We start from the raw sequence: 20,189 nt of genomic DNA on the forward strand, positions 1-20,189 counted from the left end.
CGATGCGCGCACACGGCGAGCCCCCGACCGCGCTTTATTGAACGAGTACAAATGGCCCGAGCCCCGGGGAAGCGGACAGGGACGGGACAACTGATGTACAGCCAGGGCAGGGTCACGGACAGGTGCGGTAGAGCTGCAGACAGCGCCACGAAAGGTACGTTACAGTCCCGGGATGCCTCGCTCACGGCTCGGGTAGGGTAAACAAGATGCCACTGCGTATCCGTCAGACCACTCTCCTGCCTCACACCCCCAGACCTCGGTGATCCACAGCTGCTCAGCACCCGGGAGGAAAGCTGCTGCATCAAAACCCTGAAGCAGCAGCAGAGCCTGCCTAGCTCTGCCCTCTGCAGGACCAGTCACAAAACCAATAGCCTCAGGCAAATAGTGCCACCCTTCTCCAAACTGCAAAAAGACCCCACCGAGAACACCATAAAGGCCAGCAAGGGCTCCCCAAGAGAAAGCCTCTGCCGGCAGGCATGGAGCCATCATGGAGACAGCCAGGAACAGTGCCCAGAACATCATGCACAGCTTTCCCATACAGCCACCCAGACTGACAGGAGCTCTTCCCTGACGCACTCTAACAACGTTCCCCACAGTTCATCTCCTGGAGCAGCAAAGATCAGGAAAGCAGCAGCTCTTGGTGTAAGTACAGCAGGAAGAGGGCTTAAAAAGAAGAGTATATTCATTGGAGGTTAATACAGGAAGCCAATTTCAAAGGGAGTCTGTTTCAGTGAGAAGATGTCAGCTCCTTCTCCTCCTTCCTGCAGCCCAGGAAGTTTTACGTTTTCTTCTTCAGCTCCTCAAACCTCCGTGAAAGATCATCGAAGTCAATGTCTTCTGAGGCAGAAGAGCTGACGCCAGCAGATGCTGTTGGCAGTGTGTCTGGCACAGATGGCAATTCTGGCAGCACAAAGTTATCAAAGGTATTAGGAGCTCCAGCACTTGGTTTAGGAGAAGCTTCTGGCTTGGTCTCAGGCCCTGTTTATAAAAGAAGTATCACTGCACCTCACCATCAGCGCACACACTTGGCAAATGGAGTCCCACAAAGGAACGGTCATTCCAGCAACAGGCAGTACCAGTGGGTTTTTCTGTAAAGCCCCTAATATCCAAGGTTTTCCAAACCTCAACATACTCACCAGGCACTAGTGCAGCAGCATCCTTTTCAGTGTTAGGCTCATCAATCTGAAAAAGACTCTCAGTTACTACAGTTCTTTCCCACCAGGCATGGTCACACTAGCACACAGGCAGAGCTCAGAGGCACAGCTTCACCTCCACCCCTAGCAAACAGCCACGGCTTTGCAACAACATGCCTCTCTTCCCAAGAAAGAGTCAGCTCTTCAGCTTTTCTCTCCCTCCTTGTCAACTAAAGCAGCTTCACTGACCATATTCTGGAACTTGATCCATCGAGTACATCCACTATCAGGTCTAAAACATTTATCAAGGCCACCAGTGGGAAAACACTGGCCCATTCATCAATGTCATCACAGCTCCTTCCTGCCTTTCTTTATAAACCACTGACAGGACCTTGTGACTAGCAGCAGGGTATGCAATGACCCATCTCAGGTCTTGGTCTATCTGGGAAAAATGCTTATGACACACAGCCGTGCTAGTAAAACTTCTTATTCCCTGCATGCTTTAGCTCTCAATACCCATTCCTACCCAGATCACCAGCACTGCTGCACCTGTGAGAACACAAAGTATCAGCACCCGCAGTGCTCAACTGTGCTCCTCCCTACTCAGGATGCAAAAACAAACAGCAGGTCACCAAAAGCAGAGCGGGAGGCATGATGACAAACTGCAGCAACAAAACCACAAACAAGCATAGAAAGCGAAGTCCCCAGCCTCTGCTTTGTTGTCCTCAAGGACTGAGGAAAGTCTGTGAAAGGAAGTGTCTTTAAATGTACAGCATCTGGGTCAGCCAAAATTGCCATCCAGGCATTTAATTAGCTCAAAAGCCATAATAAAACAGACTCAAGATGATAAACACATCACACTACAAAAACCAGAACTTGGGGATTCTGCTTGTTAACTATAGATCACCACTTTAACAATGTAGCAAGAAAAATCTTAGCTTTCCTTTGTAGTCAATGCACAGAGCTGAATGGAAAACTTCTCTCCACAAGTCATCCTTCCATCACGTGCACTCAGTGATTCACTACACCAACAAGCAATGCCACCACCACCCCAAAAGCTCCAAAGGTTGGCAGCAGTACCCTTTACAAACATTTCCCTTTCTGTGGGTACCACTGCACTCTGAGGACACTGCTGCCTGTAATAGCCATTCATCTCAGACACTTACGGACTCGTATGTGGGTGGGTTTGCTGGAATTGGTGGTGGGTGGATGTTAGTGAAAGGCTGGTAGGTCCCCACTGGCAGGCCACTGAAGTTCTCCTGTAGAGAGAGATCAGTCATGCACCAGACTACTCATCTGAGACACCACACATGTACAGCTGTCATGGGAGTCACAGGAAGTAGAGTCTTAGATAAATGCAGGCAGGTATCCAAGCGGGTAAGAGTTTATGCTTACAAGGAAGAGATTCTCAAGTATTAAGTCAGCTATAGTCACCTGGAGCAGGCAAGACCCAGCTAACTGGACTGTGGGTTATTCTAAGGAATCAACACAGGTAAACATTTCATCTTTCAAGTTACAAGAAGTACCAGGCTAATAAAGGAAATATTCTGCCATTTCTGGCCCTGTGTGCAGTATTGCAGAATAGGAAGGCGGTTTCTGGCTCACACAAGGCTTTGAATTGCCCTCATTTGTCACACAACAGCACCTCAAGGAGCCAGACCTGGCAAAAAACCCTCAGCATATTTATGCCTGGGCCAACAGCCAGCTGATGATACTTGGCCCAGATTTTCCACAAAAAGCACTTCAGCACTACTGGGACCATATTAAGACTCCAAGCCATCCCACTATTCTGCTCTCCAGTCTACACAGATATCCTGTAAATTACTTAATTCAGAGAACAGAGGAGTTCTTTTTAGCTCCCACCTTCCACCCTCATATCAAATCATCTGCAAGAGCCATTCGCTCAAGTCTTCTCCCCTTGCAGGTCAGAAGGCAGGGCTCTTCTGCATTTTTCTGTGCTATTCCCACCCCACAACACTCACCTGATTTCCTTGACTGAATCCTGGCACACTACCAGCCTACCAACTTCAAAGTGCAGCTCCAACTCCTGGACAAAAGCCTGGCAGTCAGAAGACTGCCTCAGGAGTTAAGTCTGGACTCCTCTGTTCCCTGAAGGCAAAGAGGGCTGGCTGGAGAACAGGGGTAGGAACCTCCACAGTCAAGAAGCAACATTTAGCTTTAGCTGCACTGCCAACAGCCTCTATTCCATGCAGTCTCACACCAAGAAGATGGCCTTCTGACACACTGAGCTATCAGGTACAGTGAGCAGGCACAGGGCTAAGCACTACAATAGGAATCTTTCACAGAAAAAGGCAACACAAAGCCCAGGAACTTACCGGTCCCTTTGAAGGTGGATAGGAGAAGGGTGGATTTGCTGTTGGCACGGGCATAGGCATCATCACGGGCATGGGTACTAACCCATCATGACCTATCATTGGGGCTGTAAATCCACCACCTCCGCCCCCTCCATGGCCACCCTTCTTCACATCATCCGTGAACCCCACATCAATTAGATCTGCTTCTCCGCCTGCTGGAGCTTCAGCCTGGAAAGGGTGGAAGAATTCTGCTCACCAACACATCTCTGTTATGATCGCAGCGATCTGTACAGCATTAGATGCAGCATTTGTCAATGGACAAGATCAGAATACTCAGCAAGAACAGAGCAGAGAATAGCTATACAGCAAAATTAATGGGAAACAGAAAGGGAACCAGGCTGTAGCATGTGTAACTACTGCCACGTGCCATAGGGGTACATGAAGGAACAAGGATCAGACATTGCTGGGGCTGTCTGGAAGACACCAAAGCACAAGGACCACACAGTCCACTGCAATGCCACATCCTGGGGCTCACTCACCATCACTACTGAATCAGGCTCATAGGGCACATTGTAGTTTTTTGCAATCTCAATGAGGTATCTCTCCACCAGGATCTTGGGTGGTGCTTCCACGCTCAACTTGTGCATCAGCTGGAACACAGGGGTGGAGAGACTTAGTAGGGTCAGGGCAATGCAACACCCAACAGCTCTGTAGCAGTGCCATCCCAGCCAGGGCTCCCAGCTGTGGGGAACAGCAGGCAGCCCTGGGGAGGCCTTTCCACCCAGTACAGTATGCGGCAAGCAGCCACAGGCCAGGGCTCTACTTGCTCTGCCCTTCCGCATCCACAACCAGCAGAGCAGGGCCTCCCTGCCTGGGGCCTCAGCACCATGCTCTAATGCAGGTGGGCCCTGGCTGCACAGCACCTGCCATGCTCCATAGTGACTGCATGCATCAGCCACAGGCCCAAGGGGCAGCAAGCCTCAGTAGGTGTGGCTGCTCTGCCAGCTCCACCTGTTCTACCAGTTCATTACCCTGTCGTTGACTGTTCCAATCTGGTTTGTCCGGCACAGCTTCCCATACTCCTTGCTGTACTTAGCACACAACTGATCAGCAACCTGCAGCAGAAGAGAAACTCTAGAGCAGGCACACCCCTGCTTTCCCCCACCTCAAACCACACATTCACTCATCCAATTCCCTCCCTCATTTCTCCCACTGAGCACCCCAGTTCAGCAGCTGCAGCCACCCCAGATGCTCCAAGAACATCTGGTTTCCATCTGCAAAGCCCATAAAGTCCTCTCTTTTAATGATACAAAGTCCCAGACAAGACATTTGCATCAGCATCACTCCCACCCTGCATGTGCAACATCCCTCAAGCAACCTTACTCACAATCTTCAACTCAGCCACTTCCGACTGGAGACGTGGAGCAGCCCAAATCAGTGTCGATACTGCCTCTGCCAGGCCAGAGTCCAGCTCCCTGTGACCAAAGAAATCAATTCTCTCTCTACCCCATGCACCTATCCTTTGCTGCCCTCATTCTACTTGGCCTTTAAGTTCCCACTCTATATACACTGGACTCCACAGTATTCCCTACATGGGGAAGAAAAGGTGTCTAGAGAGACAAACACAGGTAGCTCAGTTCTGTAGCTCAGACCTGCCTCCAGCACCCTCTCAGCCCGAGCTTACTTCATGGACTGGATCAACCCAAAGCGGGCAAGCAGCAGATCACAGTACAGCTCCAAGATCTCCATGGCCTCCACAAGGTAATCTTCACGGATGATGTGCTCCACACGAATCCTGGCACGCTCATCTTTTCCAGCTGCCAAGTAATCTGCAATCTCCTTCCTTGCCTTCTGGGCCAACTCAGCTGCAATACACATCCCAAGCCCAGTCACTGTGCTGGCCTGAGCTGCTGCCTCCAGACCACCCATAGTTCTCATCACACAAAGCCACTACCAGCTTCTCTCGCCTATCAAACCTCTGCAGCATGAGACACTCAGCCATGGTTTGGCAGAGCCCTCATATCCAGGTCTGAATACATTTAACTCAAGACAGAAAGGAAAATGGACTTCAGGCTGCTGGAAACACTCCCACACCTACCACCTTCCTGCAGAGTTAACCAGGACCACAGACCTTAAATGTGGCAGGGCAGGGCAGGTGGGGATAATCTCCCACAGCACCCAGAGAGTTCCCCAGTGTGCTGTCAGCACATAAAGCCCACAGCTACCACCCCACAAACTGTACTCCAACAGCTGCCAGGAAGGTGGACAGAGACCAGACTGTGGCCAGCCTGCTCTTCTAGCTCCTTGTGCACCATGGCAGGTTGTAAGGCCTGGGTTCAGCAAGGAAGCCTGAGCAAAAAGCTACTCCATACTTTGCCCATGAGAGTACCCTGATTTGAGAAACCTTCTCCAGTATCCTGAACCCCAAAAGCATCCAGGGTCCTGCTCCTTTAAATACTCACTCTTTTTTTTCTCCAGTAGTTTGAGGCGATTGATGACGAGGCGCAGGTTGACTCGCAAACGCTCTGCCTTGAACCCAGAGCCCAACATGATAAACACTTTCTGTGGAGAAGAGGGACAGTCACTGGAACCAAGAACCGTCACAGTCAGCACACCAGACACTGCGGAGGGAGGCCAAGAAATTCCCTGAACAAATAAGCCCTGGTCTGCCAACTCATGTACTGAGTCTAGTTATTTACTAACTGCTGAACCTCAAGCACTCATTATTACCCTTCCCGCTTCACAATCCTGCACCTAACCAAGACCAATGGGATTGACCTTAGAAACCTCGAGGAAACTTCCTGGACATTTTTTAATAGGCAGAAAAATCAAGTAAAGAGCCAAGCCTACCTCTATCCTATCAAAATACAAATTATAAGCCAGCTACATAATTAATTCTCGTCACCAGAAGAAAAAGCTGCAGTTCCACATTCCCCACACTCTTCCTGCCTGCTTCGTCCCCCAGAAACCAGTTCAACTTACTAACACTACAGAGAGAAAACTCTATCAGTATTTATTTATAGTATTCTATTTGCCAATAACCTTTTATTAAAAAAAAAAAAAGCTTCCATAAAAGATAGAAAGACATCGGTTTGCATCTCACCTCCCCATCCCTCCCTGCCGGCGGCTGCGCTGCCCAACGCAGACCGAGCCATGACCTGACCCGGCTGCCAGGACGGTCGCCAGCCACACCAGCCGCTCGGCGAGACTCGCCGCGTCTGGTCTAGTTGCCCAGGGACAGTTCGGACAGTGCACAGGAGGCCCTGCATGAGCTCCACCGGCGCACCTGCACACGACGGCTGTGGGGAGGAATCCCTCTCCCTCCCGAACCAAGTGGTACGGAGAGAACATCCCACAGCACAAGCGGAGCAGGCCCCAGGGGCGGGTCCCAGGGCTGCGGAAGACCCCGGGGCAGGGCTCCCTGTCACCTCCTCAGACGCCGACCGCTCTCCACAGCCCCGCTCCCCACAGCCCTGCTCACCCGTCCCACAGCCCGTCTCACCACTCGCCGCTCCGCAGGCCTCTGTCACCCAAAATGGCGCGCGGCGTCCGCAAGTCTTCATTGCGTGCGGAGTGATCCTCATGGCCGGCACTCCCCACATTCAGTCCGGGACACAGCCGAGCTGGCGCGGCGGGCGCTGTCCCGGCCCGCTGCCGCAAACGCGGCCCTGGCGCAACGGCGGGCGGGGAGGGACGGGCACGGTCTCGGAGCGCGGCGCAGAGGGACTACATGGCCCGGCGGAGGGATTCTGTGTGAGGCCAACTGGTACCACGCCTGATAGGCGCCCGCCGGTGCCCGCCCCTAGCGCGGCGGTTCCGGTAACGCGGCGTTCCGCCGGGTGCTGTAACCTGCCCGCGGGGTCCTCGGCTCTCTGAGGGCTGGACGGCGCTGGCGCCACCGCGAAGGAGAGTCGGACCGAAGTCCAGCCCGGGCCGTGGCCCGGTGCCGCAGTCCCCGGGTAAGCGGGCCCAGCGGGCGTTCCGAGCGGGCCCGCTGATCCCGCGGCGGCGCTCGGTGACCCGCGAGGGGAGGCGGCCCCGAGCCCCCGGGGCGGTTCTCCTCTCAGCAGGTGCGTGAGTTCATAGCGTACGCCGTGGGTCTAAGTTAATACTAAACCCGTGCATTTTGGCCTTGCAGGGTACGCGAGAGTCTCGTGAGCTGGGGCGGCACGAGGGCTCCCGGTGAGCTCCTGACGGAGGCGGCCGAGGCGAGCGAGCCTCGTCGCAGGCACGGATGAGCTCCCTCGGGCGGTCAGGAGTCGCGCGCTGGGCTGGATCCATGGCAGACAGGTGAGACGCTTCAGGCATTGAAAAGCCGGCACCTGGGGGCTGTGGACGAGCCGGTACCAGCCGTGCCCTCCCGGTGCCGAGCCGTGGCCCGCGCGGCGGCGCCCTCCGCCATCTTGCCCGTCCGTCTGTCCGCTGCTCTTTGTCTGTCCGCGGCTCCCGGCGCCTGCGGCAGGACCGGGTAAGCTGTGCCGGGCTAGGGCTGCCGCCCGCGAGGGGCGAAACGGGCCTCGCGGCGGGACCTCCGCTGCCAGGGCCGGTCTGGCTGTCAGGGCTGCCCGGTCGGGACTGTGGGGGCCCGGGCAGGGTTCCTGCGTCCCCCTCGATGCCAGAGGAGCCGCAGCCCTTTGTCTCGATGTCCGGCCGCTTGCGGGCCCGGTCTTTGCTGACGTCTCCCGTGTGCTGGGACTGCCGGCTGATGCCGCTGGCTGGGGAGGTTGCCGAGGTCTTCGTGCCCATCCGTCTTAGAAGGCTGATGGGATCCCTGTGTCCGTCTGGCAGTGCGAGGCTGAGACGATCCTTTTGTCCCTGTGTCTGAGAAAGCTGATGGGATGTCTGTGTCTCTCTGTCAGCAAGAGACTGACAAAATCCGTGTGTTTGTCCCTCTGAGGAGGCTGACGGGTACTCTGTGTCCATGTGTCTTGTGGGAAATGGGTTCAGCTCCTCCTTTTGTCTGTCTTTCTGAGGGAACAGTTGGAAATTCCACCTTCCTTTGTTAGTTCGACGAAAAGGATGATTATTAGGCTGCAGGAATGGGCATGAGGGAGAAGAGTGTTGGGGCTGAAGTTGCAGTAATTTTTGAAGGGGACACTCAACTTTTGGGGGGTCAGGATTGCTTAAATCTTTGTCTGAGAACTGCTCTTTGCACTCTGTGCACAGTGCTTTTTGACATGCATGTGGAATGTGTTGGATGCTGGCCTGGAATCCAGCTGTGGTGATGCAGAACGAGCCCCATAGGCAGAAGGGTGGGGAATGACCCTGGGACAGCCAGCAGAGCTTGACCAGGGATTTGGAGGATTTCAGTGAAGTATGTGACAGACTCTTCTCTTCTCAGATGAGCCCTTTGCAGAGGGGAGAAACACTCTGTGCTCCCAGGTCAGGGAAACATGTCCCGTCGGAAACAGACCACTCCTAACAAAGTTCACTGTGAGTATGGTGTTATGCAGCACTGTGGGACCCTAGCTCTGTCTGGGTTGTGGGGTGAGATGGGGAGGGGTGGAATGGTGGGAGTTATGGGAAGGGGCAGCTTGTAGGGAATGGTGGTTGCTCATGTTTTGTTTTAGGGTGTATAGGAAGAGAAACTGAGCTCTGTGCATCAGGGAAGCTGGCTGTGTCCTGGCATAGCAGGACAGGGATAGGCTTGAACAAACAGCTAATGCTGTAAAGGTAGGTGAGTATGTGCAGGGCCTGTAGCTGGGCTTTGCATTCACACTGCCAAAAGTACAAGTTAGAATACTAGAAAATGTGGCTTGGGGCTCTGGCCTCTCTTGAGTAGCAAAGGAAGTTCTAGGCAAGGTGGTTGGAGCATGCTGGCTAAAAGCCAGCAAGTCCTGGGTTTTGATATTCACCCTACCACAGACTCAGTTGACTGATCTTGGGCATGTTACTTAAGCTCACTGTACCTCAGTTTCTTACCAGATAATGAAATAAAGCCATTTGCTCTCTTCTGTCAAGGAATGGGTGGGGGCCAAATAATTTACAGGACAAATAAATGCTGTGTGCCAGATCATTCTTGTGCTGAGGTGGTAAGATGGATCTCTGTTTCTCCATCATTGCCAAGACAATTTGTTTGACAGTGAAAGGGTTGAAGATGCTGTGCATCAGCACTTCTCATGGGCAGGCTAGAGCCAGGCACCAGTGGAGCTGGGAGACACAGGTGAAGGTTTGGCTGCAGAGGGGAAACCACACATACATAGCTTTTGTTTGGCAGCAAACAGGATTTGAGGGGCCTGAAAATATGCCCTTGATCATACCCAGTTTTGTGGCTGGAAACATGCTTGGAATTTGGGCTGGAATTAGGAAAACAAATTTCCATTTCTATAGACCTGTGAGAGCAAGGCTGCTGAGAGGTCCCTGTGGTTTTTTTGCTGCAGTAGCTGTCAGGGGTATGAGACAGAGCTGAGTGCTGCAGCCCTAACACTGCCTCATTGCTGGTGCTGCTGGCTTGCATGTCTGTGTGTTTGTGTGCTGCCTCTGTGCACAGGCACGCAACAGGCATCTGTGCATGCTGCTCTCTGTGCAAGGGGAAACACTGGGCTGGAGCTGACACCTTGCACACTTGGTGAGTGCACTGGGAAGAGCTGCCTCTGTCTGAGACTTGCAGCCCCACTGTCTGGGCAGCTTGGCAGAGCCAGCTGAGCTGTCCTCGTTGGCCAGAGTGAGGTTCTCAAGGAGTGTGGCTTGTGGCACCTGCATTACCTCGTGCTCTCTGATTCCTGCTTCTGGTTGCTGGGTTCCACAGTGGGCAGAGTATAGGTGTAATTTATCTGATAGTACATTAATGACTTTGGAGTTGTCATTCTTTGAGAAATTTGGTATGTTCAGTATTTTGTCCTCTGATGCCAGTAACATCCCTTGTGTCCACACACTTCTGCTTCTGAGAGTGCCCAGGCATTACTGCTGCCATTGAGCTCAGGTTTATGTCATGTATGCACATAAGCTGTCTCCCCTGGGCCAGAGTCGGGATCTCTTGCATACGGAAACCAAGCACTACAGCAGCTCTAATGGTGCCAGTAGGGTTTCCATGGTGTTTAGCTGGGTGCTTTTCTGCACTTCACTGCATAAGGGTTATGTTCTTCAGAAGCTTGTACTATCATATACAGAAATCTACATATCAGAAAATTCAGATGTGCACTGTTGTCACAGTGAACATTGCTTTTTTTATATGCAATAAAAATGATTGTATCTCCAATCTTGGTTTTGGAGGAAGTTATCTGACAAACACTCTACCAGGGGGCAGGAGGTTGTAGCATCAGGTTTGCCATGGAGTGGAAATCTGGGACCTGTTCATCTCCTTTACATGCAGTATGTTGCTACAGAGCAACTATTCAGCAGGAGCCATCGAGAGCAACAAGTAGAACCACAAGAAAATAAGGGGACCGAGAGATACCAGAAACTTGTCAGTGGTGATGTCTTCACCTTGGGATGAAAAATCTCATCTGTCTTATGATGAACACCACGAAATCGTTGGGACTTCTCTGTCTACCTAGCCTGCTGTGTGTCTGGAGGGCCCAGAAATGCCGTGCAGTGCCCTGACGAGGATAATCGGAGAAAACACCGGCTCCAAGAACGGGGTGAGACAGCAGAATGAGGAGTCAGGCTGAGACATAGCAGACACGTTACTGAGACTTCTTCACAGGGACTGCAGTGGTTGGGAGGAGAGGAATGAAAGGGACAGCAGGTATGCAGCTTTTTACGCAGTTGCCTGCAGCTGGGGTCGGATTTGGCAGGCTACGGGGCTGGGGAACTGCCTTTTGGATTTGCATAAATATGACTGTGCATATATGACTGGACAAATTTGATGGGAGAATGGTGCCTACTTCTTCCTTGCATGGCCACTCCATCTTCTCTTCCGTCTTGGACTGACTAGGGAGAGTGACAGCTGCCAATCTCCTCTCCTTGGCTTGCTTGGTGTCTCCTCTTTCCAGGATTACTTTCCAGGCTTGGCATGGTCCTCATTTCACCTTGCTCTCACAACAACATGGTTTGCTGTCCTCATTTAGGACAGAATCACTTTGCTTGGCAAGCAGAGCAACCAGCTAGGAGATTCAATTCAAAACAGTTTTAAATAGAAGGAAATTCAAAATAATACTGAAACAATGGTAAAAATTGTGGTAAAATTTATCACAAAAGTCTTTCTGTGCATGATGGCCAGTCCCACAGTTTTGTCTTCTTTCACCTGCAGCACATAAATGGCTCTTAAGAATATAATTTTATTTTGCCATGTGGTGCATGAAAAGCACACTTGACAAAGTGCTAACAAACAGAGCAGTAGTAGTGGAATATACTTGTTGAAAAATAAAATGCAGTTAGATTGTTTGTGTTTAGATACCTTAATTGATTCTATTTGGTCTTTATTTTTCTCCCAGAGTATGCAGTATAAAAGTATAAAAACTCTAAGCAATTCATCTGTTCTTGCATTCATTGCGCTGTCATCCCATCAGTCACTGACCACTTTCTGTCTTTGTGCTTGCCAAAATTTGTTGCAGGTACTAGCATGCACTTCTCTTTCCCTGCTGTCCACAAGCTGCTTTGCTTTCTATTGCTTGTGCCCTCTGCAACTGATGCTTATTTTGGAACTCTGGAGAAGAGCTTTTGTTAGTCAGATTAATTTCTGCTTCCAAGCTCTATTTATCATGGTTCTGATATCCCATTAATCCTCTATTTCCTTCCCTTTCTCTCTAACATACATGTTCTCTGCTCTTTGGTGTTCCTTGGATTCTCCTGTCTATAATATTCCCATTTTGAAGGGAAAGTATCTTGCGAGAAATAGCTTCCAGCATTCACAGCCGAGCAGAAATGTTACTTGCATCAAATCCCTTGGTTCTGAAGGGCTCCATGGACTGCCATTGTTAACCCTTTCAATTGTGTTGTTTTTCATTTCAGTAACCACTACAGCAGTGTGGACAACCCAGAATAGCCATGGGGCAGGTGGAATAGATCCACAGTGGTGGAAAGACTTGCAAATTTCAGGTCCAGGAACACAGAGAAGACCTACATGAACAGGGACTTTTAACTGATGTACAAGGAGGGAATAAAATGACTTACCTATGAGAGACCTTTCTGTTTAGGAAGGAAGGCAGGAGAATGATGTAGTCCCTTTGAATTTTGTTTTGTGGATTTTGGGGTGGGAGTTGTTTGTTTCTGTGTTTATTTTCCAGAACACCTGACAGTTATCGTGCATTTACACAGTTCAAGAAGGGAAGGGCTCAAGGTCTGCTGATACCCCAGCAGACCCTAGCAATCATGCCTGTCCATGTTACACAGTACCACAGGGCTGTCCCCTACCTCCACCACTGCTCACTTGGCATCCCACTCATTCACAGCAGTTTGGAGAGGAGAATGGAATACAAAGCAGAGGCATTTGTGTGATCTCTTGTCCTACGTCTCTAGCTGTTTGTAAACAACTACAGTGACTTGTTTTGGTGTTGTGGTCAGCCTGCAGCCCTTTTTGTATTTAATAAAGAAACTTCTGGAGAAGAGTCTGTGAATTCACTATTGAGCATAACATTCTTTACTTACGGCAGTGATCCTAAAGCTGTTGCCTTGTCTCAACTTCCCTTCCAAATGAATGGAAGTGTACCCAAAGTGGGGTGGAGGTGGGTGTGTGTCTGTTTGTGAGCATGTGTGTGCAGAAACATCAAAAGTATAACCCTGGACCTATCAAACATTAAAGCTGTAAAACTTTATTAAAGTAGCACTTAGTCTGTAGATGAACAGGACACTTTCCTAAGTTCTTTTGTACACTACTATAACACATAAGAAATTTTGTACAAGTGGAAGACAGTGTTTTTCCATGTTTGCCTTTCCCAGTGCCGTGATGTTTTTAGATACTGGGGAGCTGGGGAGGATGCACAGGACATCGCCTGCTAACAGCATGGGTTTGGTTAACAGCTTGCACTGCTGGCTGTAAGCTGGTTGTTCTCTGCACTGTGCTGAGTCAATGCTCTGTGGGCTGTGGGGGTGTTCTACAAAGGCTAAAGGCACACACAATTTCTCCCAGTTACTGTGACTGATGCCAGTGTTCCTTGCGTGAGGAGTTCCTTCTTCTGTCGCCTCAGATAAAGATTCCAGCTCTTAAGGCTTGCAGATTGTCTGCATGGTTTGCATAGCTGAGCAGGAACCTGCCCTGCTTTTGGACTCCAGGCTGATGCTCAGTGGGAATGTAATCTGTCTGAAGGGGAAAAGAGGGAAGAAAACAAACATGTAATTGCTTCCATGAGCAGCCTCAGTGGAATTCAGGAACTGTTTTGGAACTCTGTCAAAGGTAGCAGGACATCTCCTGTGGTAGTTTTACATCTGTCCTATGTTCTGTGGGTTTCCTCATTTCACCATGCTTTCTCTTTCTCTTGCAATGCCTTTTTTGGTCTATGGACTTCTACCCTGGTGGTTTGTGGGTTTCTGCTTCTTGGAGAGGCACTGGAATTCTGTGGTGCTTGTACAGTTGTCCCACCAATGTGAGGCTGTGGTCCACACATAAAAGCATTCCAGGTCATGAAAACCATTCATTGCTGGAATGGCTTCTGATGGAGTATCACAGCAGTCTTGATGGTGCCTGGTGATTTCAATGAGAAATAGACTTGGTGTTTCTCAGCCCCTCTCCTCAGGCACATGGATTGTGTTCTCAAATCTCTACAGCACCCTTTCTCACATTTCTGAAACAGAATGATAAAAGCCTTCAAATGCTTTTGGAAACCTACATGGGGACATTGGGAACTAAAACTCTTCTCCCACAGTCTCAGTGAAACTTCTGAAGGTCTTTGAAATCTTCCATAAATGATGGCTTTTTAAAACCATGCCAAAATTGCAAGGTGAGCCCCAAGGAAGGCAGTGTGAGTGGAGCAACACTGGCTGGAACAGTTCAGCAGACGGGAATGTACCTGTCCTTGTAACAGGACTGGTGCTCTCTCTCAGGAGTTCAATTTCCTGGTTATACTGGTGGCTGCTGTGGCCCTATACTAAAAGGTAACATAACATAGTCTTCTGAAAGCTATGTTTTGATTTTGTGTAAAAAATGCACTGCATTTTCCTTGGCATTTTCACATTCATGCTTTGAATGGTTCTTGAGTGCTTACGAATCAGTTGATAAATGCAACCCAAAAGCCAGCCTGCTGGGAACCACAGCATCTTTCCCAAGCCTCCCAGCTCATCCACTGGAGAAGGTAAATCATGACTACACCTGGAACAGTGTAATTTGTGTAATTTGCTTTAATATGAAAATTAATTATTGCCTTTTATTGTTACTCTCTGGAACCAAAACTTCTTGGAGCAGGGATTGCTGTAAGAAGTTTTTATTCAGAGCACAAGTAACTACTTTTTTTAAAGGTATGTGCCATCTCCTATTGAGCTGAGCTTGCTGCTTTCAACAAAACAAACTGTTTTGTTTTAAACATGCATCTTAGCTTTCTGGGTTCATTCCCTTAGGTTTCTGTTTTGAATACATGAAGTTCCAGTGAGATTTTTTTTAGTGAGAGCCATTCCTGAGCAAGGCAAGGTAGTTTTCTATCCATCATATACACAGGAGAACACAGCTCCAAGCATAGATACCTTTTGTAAAGACAGCTTGTCCTCATCCCTCCTGGAACAGAAGAAGGTGACAGAGCATGCCAAGGACAACCCCTAGTTTTCATATCACTTTGAAGAGCAGGTACCAGGCACTTAGGGAGGTGCTATTTTTGTGCAAAATGCCTGTTATAGCAGGAATAAGACTTGATAATTCAGAAGAGCTATATAGCTCTTATAATGCTATATAGTATTTTCCCTGATCTGGAATACTGTCACAGTCCCCAGGGGCTTCCCCTCACCCTACAATTGTGCTGTAGGATATTGGTGGATAGCTTGGTAGCAGCAAGAGCCACCTGGCTATTTATGGCAGATATAGGGGGTCAGAGGTATTTTGTGGCTGAAGCAGCATATACATAGTATATGGAGCCCAGTGTTGCACATTGCCACTAGTGAGACTCTTCTACATCCAGGCACTGGACTCACATCAGCAGGTGCCAGAGGCTGGTGTGGCAGGGTAGGCAAGCAGAGAAGTGACCTAAGTGCTTTCCAAGAGATGACTCCAGAGGTTCTGCACAGTGCAGGTGAGCAGCCCCATGTCTGTTGTATTTTTGGCAAGCCTTGGTGGTGGAAGCATTGGAACAGCACCAGTCTGACTCTTTTGTCTTTGTGGCTGCTAGGGGAGCAAGTCTTTGCAGGGCTGGAGGAGCAAGCCCGTCAAGCCATGATGAAAAACAGCTTTCCTGCAACTCTTGGGGACCAAAGGCCAGCAATTCGTCCACTGCAAGACCCTGACTCCAGCAGCAGTGAGTTCTGCCCCTTCCAGTACCACCAAGGTAGTAGACTGGGGAGACTCTAGAAAGGGTTGAATCTGAGGGCTATACAGTGCGTGTGGCTCCTCTGAGGACTGTCTTGCCCAGCTGTCCTCCAAGTTAGCCCTTTGCTCCAGTGCAGATTTGTCCTAATGACTGGACCAGCACAGCACAGACTGGGCAATGCCATGGGACCCAGTCCCATATCGCCAGAGCAGGGTAGGAACAGCAGCAGCTCTTGGCTGAAGGTCTGGCAGTTGTCAAGCAAGGCAGTGTAAGAGGCCATGCCCAGGGACTCAAGTGCCCTAGACTGAGTTTAAATGGAACCCCTAGTTGCAGGAGGTGGGTAGAGACCCCTTGTAATGCCGGTCAGGACAGTTAAGGCTTATGAGTGCCCTCAAGGTCCTGACACTTGGTATAACTGTTCTGCACATTTTAGGTGGCAGCGATGATGAGGAAACCACTCAGGATGAAGTTTCTTCCCATACATCTGAGGAAGATGGCTCAGTGGTGAAAGTGAAGAAGGAATTAGAAAATTCAGAGCGACCTGTGGGCGGAACCCCATTGATGAGAGAAAATGAGGCAAGTGTGTACTGCTGGCTCTCCACTCACCGTAGCCTCCAGGGAGAGAGAAGGGTACTGTCTAAATACTTCCTCTCCCCATCATGTTTCTTTATCTTTCTCTCTCTCCCACCTCCTCCAAACAATGTTTTCTGAAAGGAGGAAAAGGTATGAAGAGCTTTCTGGCTGCCTGGAACAGGAGACAGCAGGCACAAACTGGCCAAGATGTTTGCAATGTGTCCCTGCTTCCCTTGGTTCTAGTGCCATTCTCCAATTGGCTTCCCTTTGCCACAGAACAGGCCCTGCCTTCTAGAGTCCCTGTGCTGGCAAGAACCTGGGGGCAAGTGAGGTTGTCAGGCCTCTGCCTCCTCTCCATGAGATGCAGGAGTTTTGCCCAGAGGCTACATGAAGGAGGTTTCTTTCAGGTGTCAAGCACCCAAACCAGCCTGGCAGGTCTGAGCACACAGCACTGGATCTGTCAGCAGCGGCAGCGTTGGGAGGAGCTGAGGAAGGGCAGTGTGCCTGTGGGGGGTCTGTGTACCTTACACATAAGTGGCTGTTCCTACCCCTAGGTGCCTGGGAGTTTGAACACTGAGCCCATGCTGGGACTGTCACAATGCCCCCTCTGCCAGCTGGAGTGTGGAAGCAGAGATCAACTCATTGCACATGTATACCAGGTAGGGATAGTTCCAAACTGTGGAATGTCTCTGACCTGAAGCCTCAAATCTAGAAACAACTCAAAGCACAGGATAACTTTATTCTGGTCCTGGCAACCACAGAACTGAGTTTCTAGCTAGGATGTGACTGAAGTTTACAGCTGTAAACCGTGTGTCCAGAGGGCATCCAGGGGAAAGAATTAGCAAGGTCCTGATCTATAGATCTGGAAAACATAACTCTATGCCAAGCCAGTTTCTGCAAGTCTTTCAGGCTAAAACTAGACAGTTCCATCAAACTAAACACGGAAGCAATTTTTATATCATTCAGTGAGATAAGAAACCTTCCTCTTAATAATTTATTTTATACCTCATTACAGTTCCTGTAATTACCCATGAGAATAGCTATTCTTCCTCAAAGTAATTCCAGTGTTGCAAGAAATCTGTGGTGAAGTCTTAGATTTTGTTGTCAGTGCTTTCTTCATAGCACATCAAAGTCTGTAGCAGAAGGAATGAAGCAGAACTGAATTGGCCGCTTACCTGTACCAGCTGTCTCCATTGAAGTGCTTCCTCACCAGCATCTTGCCTTGCTGTTAATTGAGTCATGCTTTGTCCTGCACCAGCAGCTCCTCAAATGCATTTCTGAAAACAAAAGTCAGGTCTTATAATCCAAGTGTTTAGGCCTTAATTTTTTCTCCTGCACTGGAGTTGAGCTGTACAGGGGTTTCCTCCTTTTTTGACCTGTGACATACCAAATTAATTGTCTTGAGGTTGGTCTAAAATCTAGCAGACAGAAGTGTAGTGATAAAGGATTCCCATTCCAAGAGGCTGAACAGAATGGTTTTAGCATGCCTTGGACTGGGCAGGGAGCTAGGCAATGTGTAACTACCACGCGAATGGTTGTTTTGCAGCACACTGGAGCGGTGGTGAGTGCCAAGAGCTACCTGTGTCCTGTGTGTGGCAGAGCCCTCAGCTCCCCGGGATCCCTTGGAAGACATCTCCTGATCCACTCAGAGGACCAGCTATCCAACTGTGCAGTTTGTGGAGCACGCTTCACCAGCCACGCCACCTTCAACAGGTCAGGGTCACCCTGGCCAGTGAGTGGGCTAGGGCAGCACATTAAAGATTAGGTGGGTTGCCTTGAATGACTCAGAAGTTGTGGCTCTGGACCCACTGAGGCCTGTAGGACAGTGCTAAACACCCCCAGTGAGTGACATTTTCCTGATCCCTTCCTGTCTGCAGTTCTGCATCCCCTGCCAAGATGTCCGCAGGTTGTGCTGGTAAAAGGGTCGTTCTTAACACTGTGCAGGGCTAGAGAAGTGCAGAATGCACTGTGGGCTCAAGTCACTGGAGAACAATCCACCCCTTTCCTTGCCCAGCAATTCACTGGAGTAAGGCTGCACTATCCAGATGTGTTTGTCATGTCCAGAGCAGGACTACAGGCAAAGACCAAATTCTTTCTTTGTGTCCTGCTTAGTGGATGATTATCCACTGACTAGCAGAATGGGGCTAAAAGGAGAAATTCAGAGATAAAGGGGAGAAGCAGTTTGCTGGTTTGTTCCCACTCTTGAACTCTTCCAACTGAGATACTGCTCTGGGCTAATGCACTTCCTTACCCTGGCTAGGATTGTGCTTTATTTTAGACACTTAGACATATCTGTGGGCAAATGATTTAGCAGAGGTCTCTGCCATGGGCTGTAGTGGGAACATTGTTCACAGCAGCCCATGGGCACTCAGAGATGGGGACTCTGCCCACAGCACCAAGCCTCTGACTCCATTCGTCCTGCTTTGCAGTGAGAAGCTGCCAGAAGTGCTCAGTGCGGATCGGCTGCCAGCACCACAGAGCCAGGGCCCCTCCAGCACCGAGGGTAAGGATGTTGCCTTTTGCACCCCTGTGTATCCTGCGGGCATCCTCCTGGTGTGCAACAACTGCGCTGCATACCGTAAGCTACTCGAGGCGCAAACCCCCGGCATGCGCAAGTGGGCCCTGCGGCGCCAGAACGAGCCCCTGGAAGTGCGGTTACAGCGCCTGGAGCGGGAGCGCACAGCCAAGAAGAGCCGGCGGGACAATGAGACACCCGAGGAGCGGGAAGTGAGGCGCATGCGGGACCGGGAAGCCAAGCGGCTGCAGCGCATGCAGGAGACAGATGAGCAGCGGGCACGGCGGCTGCAGAGGGACCGGGAAGCCATGCGCCTGAAACGTGCCAACGAGACCCCTGAGAAGCGACAAGCCCGGCTCATCCGGGAGCGTGAGGCCAAGAGGCTCAAGCGGCGCCTGGAGAAAATGGATATGATGCTCCGGGCACAGTTTGGCCAGGACCCCTCTGCCATGGCTGCTTTGGCAGCTGAGATGAATTTCTTTCAGCTGCCAGTAAGCAATGTGGAGCTGGAGAGCCAGCTGCTGGGCAAAATGACCTTTGAGGAGCAGAGCAACAGTGCGTTGCACTAAACCACAGCCAAGAACTGTGCTGCCTTTGCTGCACCTGCCACATGTGCACTAGCAGGCTTCTGTGCTCAGGAGGCTGCTGTGGGTCCCTGCCTGAGCCTCCCTGACAGGTGGTTATGGTTTTCCTCTCAACCCAGGAGAACAGAGCTGAGAGATACCTGCCAAAGCAGCTTTGGTGGGAGCAGATTCTGAGGATACAGTCTGCTCTGGGGGCCAAGTCACAGCCTGTGACAGAACGAAAATAAATTAACGTATTAATTGACATTAATTCATGTTCACATGTATTAGTCCCCTTCCTTACCTTTTGTGCTTTGTCCTGTTTTTGGGCCCTTGCCCCGTGAATGTGTCTAGACTGCTGCAGTTACGCTGTAGGTGAAACCCACCTCAAGAAAAAAGGATCTTGCTTACTGCAGCATGAGTTACAGAGCTGAAGACAGATAGGCCACAAGTCCTCCAGGAGTAAATAATTTCCCGTTTGTGCCCATAAAAAGGAAACAAAGGAGGATGTCCTTCTGGAAATTACTGTGCACACCCTTTTTTTAAACATCATTATTACATACTTAGTTGCAGTAGCATCCATGGAAAAACTAAGGAACCTGAGGTCCTATTTTTAGAAAAAAACCCAAAAAAACAGTGAAAGACTGGCCAAGGTAAACAAATAGCAAACAAGTTTGCCGCTTTACTCACAAGTTAATTTTCACTTAAACAACATTTCATGTTTCCAAGTGAAACAGTTGATTGAATGGTAATAGAGAAGGTCA

At 50.1% G+C, this 20,189-nt stretch overlaps 3 protein-coding genes across 9 annotated transcripts in view; 1 reads left to right on the forward strand and 2 right to left on the reverse strand.

The window, feature by feature from the left end:
* Positions 1–18: 18 nt before the first annotated feature.
* On the reverse strand, positions 19–7,209 carry IST1 (IST1 factor associated with ESCRT-III). 4 transcript variants are annotated; one of them, XM_086848108.1, is made up of 10 exons: positions 6,951–7,209; positions 5,911–6,069; positions 5,133–5,313; positions 4,836–4,923; positions 4,480–4,563; positions 3,988–4,098; positions 3,470–3,676; positions 2,300–2,392; positions 1,137–1,182; positions 19–978 (listed from the first exon to the last, which is right to left on the reverse strand). In XM_086848108.1, exons 1-10 carry the CDS (start codon positions 7,048–7,050, stop codon positions 779–781), a joined length of 1,269 nt encoding a protein of 422 aa, XP_086704234.1. In that variant the 5' UTR covers positions 7,051–7,209; the 3' UTR covers positions 19–778. The 4 variants fall into 4 exon arrangements, with proteins under 4 accessions (XP_086704234.1, XP_023802781.1, XP_086704233.1 ...); XM_023947013.2 differs by having other exon boundaries at positions 5,911–6,010; positions 6,951–7,091; XM_086848107.1 differs by having other exon boundaries at positions 6,930–7,091.
* Positions 7,113–19,696, forward strand: ZNF821 (zinc finger protein 821). 4 transcript variants are annotated; one of them, XM_086848102.1, is made up of 9 exons: positions 7,113–7,407; positions 7,587–7,738; positions 8,790–8,881; positions 15,430–15,540; positions 15,637–15,762; positions 16,208–16,350; positions 16,902–17,006; positions 17,894–18,060; positions 18,777–19,696. In XM_086848102.1, the coding sequence occupies exons 3-9, from the start codon at positions 8,842–8,844 to the stop codon at positions 19,429–19,431; spliced, it is 1,347 nt and encodes a 448-aa protein (XP_086704228.1). In that variant the 5' UTR covers positions 7,113–7,407; positions 7,587–7,738; positions 8,790–8,841; the 3' UTR covers positions 19,432–19,696. The 4 variants fall into 4 exon arrangements, with proteins under 4 accessions (XP_086704228.1, XP_023790182.1, XP_023790184.1 ...); XM_023934414.2 differs by lacking the exons at positions 7,113–7,407; positions 7,587–7,738 and having other exon boundaries at positions 8,798–8,881; positions 15,637–15,792; XM_023934416.2 differs by lacking the exons at positions 7,113–7,407; positions 7,587–7,738; positions 15,430–15,540 and having other exon boundaries at positions 8,798–8,881; positions 15,637–15,792.
* Positions 13,125–20,189, reverse strand: part of ATXN1L (ataxin 1 like) — a 15,320-nt gene continuing 8,255 nt past the window's right edge. Inside the window, exons 3-4 of the transcript XR_015275513.1 lie at positions 17,523–17,624; positions 13,125–13,628 (exon numbers count right to left, since the gene is read on the reverse strand). The gene's annotated coding sequence lies outside the window, so the exon portion shown is untranslated. The remainder of the gene's footprint in view (positions 13,629–17,522; positions 17,625–20,189) is intronic.

Source organism: Cyanistes caeruleus, chromosome 12, assembly GCF_971803275.1.
Source record: "Cyanistes caeruleus chromosome 12, bCyaCae1.hap1.1, whole genome shotgun sequence".
Taxonomy (NCBI): Eukaryota; Metazoa; Chordata; class Aves; order Passeriformes; family Paridae; genus Cyanistes; species Cyanistes caeruleus.

Bases quoted from the DNA above. Each gene is read 5' to 3' on its own strand.
- IST1 (XM_086848107.1), bottom strand. From the start codon at position 7,050: ATGTGGGGAGTGCCGGCCATGAGGATCACTCCGCACGCAATGAAGACT. The intron at 4,564-4,835 runs GTGAGTAAGGTT...CTTCTGCTGCAG, and splicing joins AAGTGGCTGAGTTGAAGATT to GTTGCTGATCAGTTGTGTGC. The intron at 4,099-4,479 runs GTAATGAACTGG...CCTGTGTTCCAG, and splicing joins TTGGAACAGTCAACGACAGG to CTGATGCACAAGTTGAGCGT.
- ZNF821 (XM_023934414.2), top strand. From the start codon at position 8,842: ATGTCCCGTCGGAAACAGACCACTCCTAACAAAGTTCACT. The intron at 15,541-15,636 runs GTGAGCAGCCCC...TGTGGCTGCTAG, and splicing joins AGAGGTTCTGCACAGTGCAG to GGGAGCAAGTCTTTGCAGGG. The intron at 15,793-16,207 runs GTAGTAGACTGG...TGCACATTTTAG, and splicing joins CCCCTTCCAGTACCACCAAG to GTGGCAGCGATGATGAGGAA.